Genomic DNA, 14313 nt, shown 5'->3' with positions numbered 1-14313 from the left:
ATTACTTTTCGTTTGGTTGGGACTAGGACTGGGCTATAAATCGATATATCGCGACATATCGATTTAACGCCTGTATCGACAGGCCGATACAGCGACTTTCGTCCAGGCGATGCATCAGAAATCTGATTAGCCGTCGAGTAAGGAAGACGAACAATATACGATATAGCGATACAAGACAAGCAAGGATCTCTTACGTTCCGATGCCAACTCGCGCTGGGGAAGACGATGTTCGTATCGTTATATTGAAACGGCCTTGATTGATGAGCGGTAGAATCAGAATCAGTTTTGAGAACATATATCGTGATCTCGCATGTTCGTTTCCGCACCTCTTAGTTTTTTTCTTCTGCTTTGTCGCGACTTGATATCGTTTCTTGTAGATTATTTTCAGTGGGACTGAATTTGTGATCGCTGTCGTTACCTTGTTATGAACGTAATTTATTATTTGAAAGAATATAAAAAGAAGTGTTTCTTAATTAATTAGGTAAATTTTTTTTTTGAAACAAAACTTTCTTTTTTATTTTTAAATGTGAAAATTAATTTTGATATTATATGTTTAAGTATTATTTTACATTATTGAATTTATTACAAACGGAAATCTAATTTAAGGTGCCCATAAAGAATTAAGTTAAAAAGTAATTGAATCTGTTAGACTATTTTTTACCTTATTTTAATTTATTAAAAACTTTTTGGATGAATTAATAATAATTTGGGTTTTCATTACTAATTTTGAATTTATAAATCTTTAGTTGTTTTCTTTTTTATAAATAAAATTATAACAAAACTTATTTTTCCTCTTTTGGATTTGGACATAAGTCAATCAACTTTGTTTATTCAAAAAAATTAGTAATGTTTGCAATTGCGACTTCTTTTTTTAAAATCATTTAGCACTTCGTTTTATTAAAGAGTATAATCGTGTTTTTTAATATTCTTTCAATATTGTCAGTTGAATATATTATCGAATATCATAATTCTTTTGTTTTTATTTTTAAGAACTTAAACCTTACTTTGTTTTTTCGTTCAGAATTCGGTAATTATTCAATTTAACTTTATTATTTATGTGAAATAATAATGATAAAAAATAGTGTTGTTTTAAAAGTGTTTTTTTTTTGTTTAATTTATTTAGCACTTTGTTTTAAGCATACAAATAATTTTTAACGAACTTATTTTTTAAATTCTCTTTCTATATTGTTGGGTAAATGTATTGATAAATTTCAATTTTATTTATTTTTTTATTATTTATTTTTAAACTAAGAAATCTTTCGTTATTTCGATCATTTTTAGGAAATATAACATTAATATTATTCTTAAGCAAAACATATACATCAAATTCATAAATTGATTTAAATCAATCTGAGTATGAAGTTTTGATAGAAATCCGACTTTCTGCGCCTTGCAAGTAAATGAATTTCAAAAATACTCTATCGCGATACATCGCTATATCGCGATGCAAAACTAACGATGCATCACAATATAAAATTTCTTATATCGCCCAGTCCTATTTGGGACACAAGTTTTTATTCCCTTTGAAAATAATTTTGTTCAAGAAACCAATTCTATGTATCTTTGATGTCTTATATTGATGTATTTTGACTTATGCTGCAATCATTAAAATAAATAAATTATTAAAAAGACCGTTTTTTTAACACAAGCCCTAGGCTGTTTACTTAAAACGCAAATCCCTAAATTAATAGGTTTAGGTTTCTTGTACAGATTATATAGTTTAGATTGTTTGAGATGAAGAACATGAGTAAAACACATAAAAGACTTAATTTTTTTTAAGAGAAGGCATGTAATATTACACAATCTAATTATTTCTTATCTGAAAAATGCCTTACTCCATTTACTTAATTTTGACAAAAAATATTTTTGTTTAACATTATATATTTTTTTAAATTTCAATAATTTATTTGATGTTGCTAAACCTAACATTTTTGTACGCATAAATTTTTTTGAATCAAAGTTTTAAAATATAAAAATTATGCTTTATTTAGTTAAAATATAGATGTATGAAAAAATTCAAAAGTTTTTATTGTTATTTTATTTTAAATAAGATAATTTTTTATTCTTTTTCAAATTTTTGCCATATAAACATTTACCTCATCATATGTATAAATTAAGATATAAAACTTTTGTGCTCAAGTTTTGATTACAAATGGAATCAATATATATATATATATATATCAGAAATTAAAATATTAGTAGTATTTTTGTTTTTTAAATTTTTTGTGGCTGAACTAATGCAATTTAACAATTTAAATACTATCTAATAAGCAATTTCTTTTTTTCTCTCCTAGTTTTATTTAAAATTAATTTCTTTTTTTTATTTTTATGTATTTGAACTAAATTATATTTAACATGTTTATAAATTTTTAAATTTTTTCTTCCTAAATTTAAAGTCCTTCCTCCTACTCCCTTTTCTTAAAACATTTTTTTCCCCTTCAGTTTAAGATACCTGAATTAAATTTTATAAATAAGCTTTATGTATCTGAGCTAAAATGCATTGTGAATTATATCTAATAAATGTACAAGTTTTATTTTAATTATTTATTTTAAGATGTTTCTGAGTTTCTAATATCGTTCTGAGTTGTAATATCATTTTAATTTTTTCCTTAGATTGTGAAACGTCATATATTGTTGTATCATGATGTTGATATTACTTCTGAATTTGGCTTTTGTTTGAAAGAAGAACTTACACACAATGAAACACAGCATTTATATAAAATTCTCGGCCAAACCATAAAACTGTAAAACTGTAATTAATGTATTTTTGTAAATAAATATGTTTGTTTTTTAATTTTCTGGAAATGTATGATTTTTGTTTACTTTTTTTAAAAAAAGAAACTAAAATTTAATGAATATCCATATTTTAAAATTTTTAAATTGTGAGGCCAATAATGGACAAAAGCTTGGAAAATTTTAGCATATTTATTTTTGTGAATTAAATTTTTTATTATTTTTTTGAAAAATAAAATATTTTTTACTATTTTTTATATTATTACATTTATTTATTTTAATGCTATTTGTGCTGTTTAAAACTAAAAATTAAACTACTTATCAAAATATTCAGTCATTGTTTATGGAAGAGGGCATGCATAAAGGAACAAAGTCTTCATTACTCTTATTTACACTCATTATAGAGTATGTAAAACCTGATGGATCCAACTATGTTGTGGCCAAAGGTGGAGACAGTTCTCTTTCAAAGCTTTAATTTTGGACGCGATTATTGCCGTCATAACTTTACTGCACATACGTGTATTAGTGTGTAAGGCTTTAACAGCATTAGGAGAAATTTGTAGTCATGGATATTCAATACTAACTAGAAATTATAAAACACATTTTATTTTAGCTCGGGATTAGAGCTCCACTTGTTGTAACGTCTTTCTAAAAATAAAAATAAAAAAAAGAATAAAAGAAAAAAAATTTAACCTTGACAACAAGATATAGACATAAATTGCCTGTAGTGTGGGCTGATTTTTTTTCTTCATGTTTTCGGAGAATATTATTGTAATCTAACATAGTTTTTTTTTCAGTATTATTCACAACTACTGCTATGTTTTTTATTCCACTTTTGATTATCTTTATGTATTATCAAGGAACTTTTTAGTGGTAAATAATTTGTCTGACACTGATCTTAACATTTCTCGATATTTTTACAATACTTATATCTAAAAATTGTGTGTGTGTTTATTTCGAATATTAGCAGGTAAAAAAAATAGCTTAAAGAGCTATATAATTCATCTGAACTTAAAATGAATCGAATAGTATTCTGTTCTAAAAGGTGTTTATTTTAAATTCAGCTTTTATTCATTTAGAGGGTAAATATAATGTTTAGTGATTTATTAACTCATATGACTATTCAAATTTTGTTGGAAGACTTTTTCTTTTAAGCCTATGTTTGAAAATCAATGGCAATTTTATGCTCATATTTGCTCATTAAATGCAACTTTACGTTTATTTATTAATAAATAAAATCTAATATTTATTTCAAATGTTAAAAAATGTTGCATTTTCTATTACATTCATTATAATTTAAATTGTTTTAACGAATTTTTTTTTGTTTGGTTTGGTGTTTTTTGAGATGTTTTTTAACATATTTTTTATGCTATATGAATATAATTTAGTAGTATTTTATGGTGCCGAGTTAAGCAAAAATATACATATATAATAATAATAACTGTTGTAGATTTGAATCAAAACTTATATATGTATATATCTCAGGGGCGGATCTAGAAATTGTTCCTGAGGGGGGGGGGGGGTAATAGACTCAGATTGCCCCCCTCCCCCACAAAATTTATTTTTTTTATAAAAAAAAGTTTTTTTTAATACTTTTTTTGAAAAAAAAAATGGGGTTTTTAATGCTAGTCTTCGCATTTATTTTTTCCATAATGAACAATACATAAATAATTCAAGTATTCAAAATCTTTAAATAATAGATGTAATGCGTTTTTCAGAAACTTTGGCAAATCTGTCAATGATTTTTTCAACATCCAAATCGACTTCTCGATGAATGTTTAATAATGCGAGTCCATTTAATCATTCTTGATTTTGAGTTACTCTAAGCCAAGCTTTGAGACGTCGAAGAGTTGAAAAGGAACGTTCTGTTGTTGCTGCACTAACTGGCAGAGTTATTTGTGAAGAACATAATTAGATGGAGAAAATTTTTTGAAACGATTTTTCCGACCTACCTAGGTGTATATGCCCCCTTAAATATTTCTTAAAATATTTTATTACTTTTGTAAAGCATTAAAAAAATTATTGTTTTTATTTCTTTTTCAATTTGGGGGGGGGGGTCATGACCCGTATTTTTCATTAAATGTTTGGTGAGCAGTAATAGGTATATGGAGTAGCTTTTAGTATAACTTTTATAAATAAGAATAAAATAGTGAGTGTTAAACTAAATTAGGACAGGAATAATGAGTTTGGATTATAAAGAGATCGGATACATTAGAAAAAAATTATTTTCCCCCCAAGAGAACTAAAGATGATATTTTAATGTAATGACAAATTAGGCGCACCATGTGCTTTGACTGTAAATTTGGCAGGATTTCTTTCCAGTGACTTTAAATATTTGACAAGTTATTTTTTTGCTTCTCCTGAAAAATTTAAAAATGCTTGACATTGGTTTTGAACTAAAATAGCCTAATTATTTTTTTTTTTACTTTTTAGATAATTAATTGTTTTTGTAGAAATTTATTTAAATTTCATAATTATGTTAGGTTAACACATTCTTTATTTCTCGAAATATCAAATGTTATCAAGTAGTAAGTTCAACAGACAAAAACTTCACACTTTTGTATTAAAAATGAATATCTTTAATTTTTCATACAAAAGTGTGAATTGAATTTTTACATAACACTACAATTTTTAAATTTTTATTTACTAATAATTAAGTTATGAAAATGGAAAAACCTATTTTCTGCTTTTTTTTGGCCAGAAAGATAGTACACAAAACAATAATTTCGAAGCAAATACATCAATACAGTAACAAAATAGTAAAAAAAATATTAATCAAAAGAAAACTAAAACTTTTTTTTATTTTTAAACACATCAGATTTTAAATAAAATAAGCAATAGAACACTATTACATTTTTGCTCATGAATAATTACAGTTTGAACTAATCTTGAAGACAATAAAACAATTGCAAACAATAAAATAATTTATTTTTTGAAATTTTATTTCAATATTATTTATGAGAAATAATTTTAATTAAACAATTAAAAAATATATTATTTGAAACACAAAATTGAAAGCTTAATACATAACTATGTATATTTAAATAAAAGAAAAAGAAATTGTAGGAATTAAAATTCGACTTATCATTTTTTATTTCAAGGCCCTTCTGATGAAGCCATAAATAAATAACATGCAATTTTTAAATTGCTCTTTTTTCTTTTAATCATTTCTTTTTATATGGCCCAAAAATATTCTTAAAATAAATAATTTATATGTGCTTTAATAAAATAAATTTTGCACTTAAGTATTTTAATATATTTGTTTTTCTTTTAAAGTCTTGTACCTAATTTTTTAAGCAGTGAATGACAAAATATTTTAATTCAAAAAGTAACGGTATGTTAATGCAATTTAGTTTAACATAATATTTAAAAAATAAGACTACAAATAATAAATATTTATAACACATTTATTCTTACATCTAAAACTTAATAAGCGGCTGCTGGATCTTTGAATGATTTTCTATATTTATTTAATAGTAATATAAACTAAACATGTAGCACCCAGAAAAATAAAAAAAATAGCATTTGAACGATACGTTTAGCAAACCACTAAAATCGCTTTGTGTAAGTAAGTATGCAAAAGGAAGTTGACAATTAGAGAAACCTTATGAAGCTTACAAAAATGTTCTTTTACCGTTTAATCCTTTCTCTGTCGGATTTTTTTCCCCGAAATTTCCAGCCCAAAAAAAGCAGTTTTTTTATTACTGAAAATTAATATATGTTCTACAGATACATAACAGTTTTGTGAAGCAGTTTTTTGCTTGACTTTCAGGTGGTGAAATATGTGATGTCCTGTCCACTGATTTCCAGTTTTTTTTTTTTTTTGCAATGCACTCAAGTATTTTAAAACAATACACCGTGATAACATATTTATTAACTCTATTGCTTTAATGTGTTTAAGATAAATATCTACATAAAATAATTATTAATATTAGGTAAAAAATATTTTTGAAAATATTTTTCACTTGATAAATTAGAACTGTCATCTTCAGACTGAGAGATAATAAATTCACTGTAGTCGACTTCACTTTTTGAATCCATCATAACTTTTTTGACATGTAACGGTAGCACTATTGAAAGTGAAATTACAGAAAGTACAAAGTGATTTTGATTTTAATTCAAGGCGGGAAATCTTACTGCGAAAATAGTGAAGAAAGTGGGTTTCGCCATCTCTTAGCTATATTCGAAAATAATCGTGGGATTTTAAGAGACGTGTAACAGATTCAGTTTCAATGATGCAATTTTTCTCTTCGTCGCATGACATGCGATGCACATACGGGCACAAAAATATCGAATGCATTAGATGCGACGACGAACAAAGAAGGGTTTAAACATTTTGCTTGGCAGGACATACAAAGATATTGTCTTTATTCTTAGAAGTTACTTTGACGTCTTCTCCTAGAATTATAAGGGTACCTGGGTCTCCTGGCCCTCATAACAAATAAAGAACGTTCATGGCTTACAAACTAATTTGGTATAACAATAGTGCGAAATTTATTTAAAAAGAATGAAGAGTGGATCCAGAGTAATTTATTATTCTTAGAATAAGTGAAAAGGTGAGAAAATATATGCTTTCATTAGGCATTTCTAGGTAACCATCTTCAAAACATCATCGATTTCTCGAAATCTAGTGTTCTTGTCTGCTGCTTCACAAGATCATTGCCGCCGGCACCATCCCTTTTCTTGCCCCTTTCATAATTTCACGGTCTCGGTAACGACTTGTTCAAACAGTTAATAGACTAGCCGTGGTTACGAGGTATTCCTGTATTTTCACCGCATTTCTATTAAAATAATTCACGAATCCAAAGTTACCAACGTTTAATACATTTTACTGGATAACCTTTCACAAATTGTACAAAATGATTGAAGTGCCTTATTTATTCAACCCGATTTATTGTTTCAGAACTCCTGAATAAAGTAATATTAAAACCAAAAAATATTTTATTTTCTAAACATGAACTTTTATAAAGGTGAACTGCAGGGCTGAAGAGAAGAAAGTCTATTCTCTCTTTAGCCCTGGGTGAACTGAGGCTCCCATATTTCCAATTTTTTAAAGATAAAATCAAATCTTGCCTCATGATTAGTTACTCCGACGATATGAATTGATCTCTGTGCATTTATATAAAAAGGTTTTAATCCAAACATTAATTAAATTATCATAGAACTTTTAAAATGGTTAACAGAAAGGTTGCTAACAAATAAATTTTTTTATAGTAAATGTTTAGTTTTATTTGAAATTTGTGGAGAACTTTAATTAAAAATGTTGCATTCCGTTTCAAAAATTTTAAACTGAATATTAAATTCTCAGATCACTTCTTATCTTTAGTAAGTAATGATTCCAAATGAGAATTCAACATGAAATGACATTGTTGAATATGTTTAAAAAAATATCCAATTTATATTTTACATAATATAATAATTTCTTTAAGAGTAATTTTTATTATAAGTTACTTTGTAATCAGTGTTGTTTATATATAGTTTATAATTTTGAACATTCTTTTCGGAAGTTTTATGTTTGTGTGCAAAGTTCAGAATTTGCATCATCACATAGCCAAGAGCAAAAGGAAAGACTTGTCATAGTCAATTATAATTGTCATTGAGAAGTAGAATTATTATATATGTATTTATTCGCTTACTTAAATAATTGCTCTTTTAATATATAAAGAACAGGAATCGGAAAAGACACTTTGCACACCAAGATTTGCAGAGTCGGGTCTTAAGCATAATTCTGACAAAGTTGAACTACATCTTAATCAACAACACAGACACAATATTCAGAGATTCGGTTCAATTCGATGGTGTTGGAATCTTAGCTCGAATTTAAATACATATGATACTATATATTAATGATATTTATATTAAAATTTCCATAAGAATGCAGCTTTTATAGAGAAAATATTTTCCTGTTCTTTGTTCCCTATTTTTTATAATATTCTAATTTTAGTAAATAGAAAAATATATTTAGTAAAACTTATTCCTTAAATTACTGCAGATTAAGTAAAAAAAGAGCATTCCTTATTAAGAAAATGTTCAATAAAAAACATTATTTAAATGCGAGTAAAAAAAAATATACATTTAGTACCCATTCTATAACTTTCGTAACTAATTTTATGGTAGATATAATTATCCTAATTTCCTATTTTTTCATTTATAAAATCTACATAATAAAATCTTAAGCGCTGTCGCATTCTGCTGCTATCTTCAGTGTTAAACTTTTCGTTACATTTGTTTTGCTGCGCAAAAAATATCAGACTTACACTTGAAAATATGAAAGGTGTACGGAAAAACGTGCAAACAGTGCAATGAAATAAAAAACTTCAACATTTGATTATTAGTTTGAGAATTATTAGCTGTTAAACGTAGTAAAAAATACCACGTAGTTCGATCTACATTCCAGAAAAATGCAACTTTCTAATTTGAAATTGTACTTGATGAAATGGCCATTTCTATCTGTGAACTGAATCTTGAGTTCTTTTCCCTTCAAATTCTAATGTTCTACAATATGTGAGTAAAGTTTAACAAGATTTTATCACCCAAAAAAGGATAGCGCCAAGCTAAGCTGTAGATATGCTCCTAAAATAATACTCTAAAATTCATACAAGTTGCAAAACTGCAGTTATTTTAATTTAGCTTTTTAACATTGATTGTAACTTTCTATCATGGAATTGATTTGATTTACACTAAATACTTTTCGTTTTTATATATTTGGATGTAAAAAAAAAGTAAAAATAACCGAGCTTAAACTTCAGTTTCAATGAAAAAGTACCCACAGTACCGAAATAATTTAAACAAAATAACAAATGCCATAAAAATATCCGTGTTTGTTGAGATATCAAACCAAACTTATGCGGAATAGCAGTTTATTTATTTCTTTTTTTGGAATGATATCTATTTCTCCATCGATGACAAGGTAGGAAAATAGTGATATAGCCATAAAAATTGAACTATCTTTACAGCTATCTTGCGTTTATGGACATACGCACAGGATTGCAAAAATGTTTTTCTTTATAAGAAATCACAAACAAATATTTTCACAGAGGAAGATGGAAAAAAGATTTAATTTAACTTTCCCTGTAGGAATTATCTTGAAAGGGAAGATCACCAAAGATTTTCTTTCCAAATAACAAATGCCACGTAGCTCTAGGACTTTTCTCACAATAGTGAAGATTAATGAATACTTAACCACCAAAGCGATTGGAAGCCTTTTAGTGTTAACATCTCATGAAAGCTTGATACATCGATTTGGCGCCATGATCTTAATCTTCGTTTCTTTTCTATAGCTTAGTGTACTGCAAATGTCTTAAACGGGAAAATGTAGCTTTTCCTAAACGGGTATTCTTACACTTAGAATTGCAAAATTAATTTTTTTTTATTTGCCACAAAATATATTATGTGCATATTTCTAAAGATAAATGAAGCATGTATATATTTTTTTGTTGTTGCACGTCAGTATTATCTGAGAAATCAGCGATGAAATAATCGCAATAAAACTTTTAGATATAGCTGGATCATATAATTTTAGGAATGGTTGGAATCTTTTGAGGATAGTTCATAAATGGTTGGTAACTAATTTTTTTAAAAAATTCTTTTTTATAACAAAAAAACATCGAAGGATCCGAGATTAGACGCCAATTATCACAGATATCCATTAATTGCCAATTCATCAAAAATGAGACAAATAAAATTGGACTAAGTTAATTTTAGCTTAGTGGTTGATAAAACTTAACGGAAATAAAATATTTATGACTAACCTTTAACAGCCTTAAATGTTAGCTAGTTAAAGGTCCCGCAGTGGACTGATCGTTAAGACACGGTTCCCAGCAGATCACCGAAGTCAAGCATCACTGGCTACGGTCAGTGTGCGGGTGGGTGACCACTTGGATCAGTCTGCGTAGGGACCGAGGGTGTGCGGTATTGGTCCTCGTTAAACTGTGCTACCGTAAAGTGCTCGACTTCGCGCGCAGGTCGTAGGGCTACCGAAGCGGGGGTGCCATCCCCTCCGCAGAGGATCAAAATTGTGATGGCATGTCTTCGGATCATCCTCCGGGATGTTTCCCAGACCGTCGCCAATAGCCTATTGTGCAGCTCTAGTGCGACGTAAATTAACAACAACAAGCTAGTTAAAGAAAAATCTAATATCTTTTTTTAGATTTTATTTAAATTTCCTCGCAACCGCATAAAAAAAAAAGATTATTGAGCATCTTTCATACGCTCTCTTTCTCCCTCTAAAAAAAACAATCACAGGATAGCATTTCAAAGATTCATAAAAATTGACTATTATTTGAAACATTTCCATAAAGCTAACAGTCTAGAGGGAAAAAAATAAATAAAAGGAAGAAAACTTTATATCATCTGTAACAAGCGCATTAGGCAAAAATTCTGAAGGGTATTAGAAGCAATATACAGCCTATAAGAAAACCTACAAGACTTTCACAACCTACAAGCCAAGAAAAAAAATCATGCACAGCAGGCAATGATATAGGTTGTTTGCAAACTTTTTTTCAATTGCGGCATTCTTACGAGATTAAAATTGTTTCACGGCATTTCCGTATTATAATATTTAATCGTTGTATTATATTTGTTATATGTACTTAAAAAAGCAATTTTGACATGTAATAGATGAAACAAAAAAATATGGAAGTAAGTCGTGTTTATGCAAATCGTGCCTAAAGTGCTCAAAAGTACTTTAATTTTGCGTCCTGTATAGACTCCTAAAACCAACCGATTGAAAGTTATGAAGTTTGGCATACAGACAGTTCAAAGCACGAGGAAAGTCACTGTTGACATTAGAATATTCTACGACGACCCATTAGAGCGGGAGGAGAGTTAGTGATTGTTTTAAATTTTTCTATAAGTGATTCAGTTTTTCAAATGTTTTAAAGATAACATCAGTGATATTTTCTTTCTTACAACTGTATTTGATCAACAGATGTTTATTGCACATACTTTATAATTAATTATTTTTTTTATTCGCGATGTCACATAAATTCAATGAACAACATTAACATGGTATCATTTGTGATTACGTCACCAAATTAATATTCCTGAAATTATCTGATGCATCATGTTTTGTTCATAGTAGTTATTTCAAAATGAGTTTCTCTAAAAGTAAACAATTTAAAATCAACCGTAATTTAAAATTTATTTTATTTAAGAGCAAAATTATGGTACTAATTCGTTTAGAAGACGTAAAAAATCGCCATACTATTATTGACGACAATGAGACTTAGCTTACGTTAGTAATAAGTATTAATTGAAATAAAAAGTAATCTAATCTACTAAAAAGCAAAGTAAATAGAGAAAAGATGATTAGTCATTTTTGGGGATATTATTATTCACTATATTATTATTGAAACATTGCTTAATTAATGTAGGTGATATGTATTAATTGAAATAAAAAATTAAAAAAAAGCTCCGTGCTAAAAAGCAATGTTAATGATAAAGAAAAGGTTGATGGGAAATTCTTTTAGAGGACCGTAGAAAGTCGCCATTGCGGATGATGCTTAATTTTGGTATTGTACTGTTGGTATTATAGGCATTTGTGCTGTTTTAAGAAGAGTTCTGCAGCAGGTTCGCCCTAATTTCAGAAACTATTTATCCAATGGTAGTAAAGATAGTGTATTAATATTTTAATGAATTAAAATTAAAAGAACTTTTTTTTCACCATTGCTTATAAATAATTTTAACAGTAAATTAAAGGTCAGATAGAGAAATGGTCATGTTCCTAAGTCTTTATCAAGATCTTATAAAAATTCTATTTGTTTTCAAAATTTCGGCTTCAGTTTGTTACCACTGACAAATGTATTTCGCACAAAACTTTCTGTTTGCAAATGATAGAACTCGAAAAACTTTTTCAACTGTTGAGTTGTAACTAAATGGGTTAAAGTTAAAAATAATGTTAATTGCTTATTTAATTGCTGAAATAAAAGTACTTAACTTAAAAGTTTATATTCCGTGTTCCTTTTTGAAATCAGCTACTTATCTGTAAACATAATTTTAAATAACTTTCTTTCATAAGTAATATATTTAATTTTTACCTATTGATGAATATGGATTGTTTAAAATAATGCCTTTTAGAACACTTATTTAAAAATATTTTTTTTGTGAAAAATGGGAATTTAATTTAGTTACAATGGAAGAAATTTAATTGCAGATAACACATAAGTAAACTATATACATTATTTTTATTGAAATTATTTAATTAGCTGAGAAGTTTGCTAAAACAGAAATAAACTTGCTTTGAAAAAGGTAGTCACGGTATTAAAAGAGAAAAAATATCTGTTCGATTAAGCATGAAAGAGCTTTTGAGTTACTAAATAAAATTATTTGTAGTGCAGAAAATACAGAACATATCTTATTTCTAATTAAGTATAAAATTCACTGATTTTTACAGAAAGAGAAAAAAATATGCATTAAATTTTCTTTTTGCTTTACTTTAGTAAATGCATTTACTTTCAACGGTATTTCTTATTCAAACGACATATTTTTTACTGAATTAACATCTTCTTACTTTACTTGTTTACTTTTTTTAGAACTTGAAATGTTTACTTTTTCAACAGAGGAGTTCTAGTTCAGGACAGTATCTAAAATCAATGACGTAGAATTTCTTATAATGAATATTTAACGTTTTAAATATATTCTAGTAAGGAAGATAAAATTATTTCATGGTATTCTTAAGGATTGTAAAAATGTATAACGTAAAGGTCAGGATGGGATGTACGTTTTTATGACAGATCTTAATTTAATAAAAATGAGTTTTTCGAAATGTTATGAAATCAATTATTAAATCTTTTTCATGAATAAAATTTTTTTTCTTCTATCAAGTAGCTATCAACCTCTGTTATTGTTTCTAATCTATTATAAAGTTTCAAGACCTTTGGTCCATAAAATTCCATAAAGTCCAAGAAATGAAGACGTTTTTTTAAAAAAATCATCTAACATCAATGGCTTACACTGTTTATCAACATCGTTTTATAAATGCCGTTAAAAATCTGTATCCTCAGTTGAATAATGTGAAAAACTTCAGTTGAACAAAGTGAAAAATTTCAGTTGCGCAAATGAATTAGTATTTTGTTTTATCTAATTATTGGGTTTACATCAATTGTGAATAGGATATGTATTAGGTTAACTGCTGGAAACTTTTTTTCTTTATTATTATTATTTTTTGTATTTTATCAAACGTATTTGCATTCAAAATTGTCTAAAAATGAATGACAACAGTCAAATGTGGAACTTGCATGCAAATTCGAAATCCAATGACAATTTATTCATTTCTTTTTATCAAATTTTATAAAATAAAACCTTAGTTATGCTTTTATTTAGTAATTTAACTCCTCCCTAAAACTTTTCTACTCCACTTTTCATCTTAATTGAAACTTTATTGTCTTTCGTGTTTAAAATTGTTTTTTTCTTTGCATACTAAAGAAACCCATTACAAAAAGCGAGTAATCCCCGTCCCATAAGGACGAAACGAAGAGAGTGCGATTTTCTGTATGTTTAATTTTTATTTATTTTTTGCTGCCCTGTGGGTTTGCCACATTTCTGCTCTGATGTCTTCTTTTCGCTTTTTGTTCCTGAAGT

At 27.3% G+C, this 14313-nt stretch overlaps 1 protein-coding gene across 1 annotated transcript in view; it reads left to right on the top strand.

The window, feature by feature from the left end:
* LOC107438484 (RNA polymerase II-associated protein 1) overlaps positions 1–2794 on the top strand; it is a 54844-nt gene extending 52050 nt beyond the window's left edge. Inside the window, exon 35 of the mRNA XM_087167740.1 lies at positions 2614–2794. Within this exon, the coding sequence (XP_087023866.1) occupies positions 2614–2748 (135 nt within the window). The 3' untranslated portion in view covers positions 2749–2794. The remainder of the gene's footprint in view (positions 1–2613) is intronic.
* Positions 2795–14313: the final 11519 nt, after the last annotated feature.

Source organism: Parasteatoda tepidariorum, chromosome 7, assembly GCF_982258835.1.
Source record: "Parasteatoda tepidariorum strain Cologne lab strain chromosome 7, Ptep-v5.0, whole genome shotgun sequence".
Taxonomy (NCBI): domain Eukaryota; kingdom Metazoa; phylum Arthropoda; class Arachnida; order Araneae; family Theridiidae; genus Parasteatoda; species Parasteatoda tepidariorum.
This window is presented reverse-complemented; position numbering and strand designations above follow the sequence as displayed.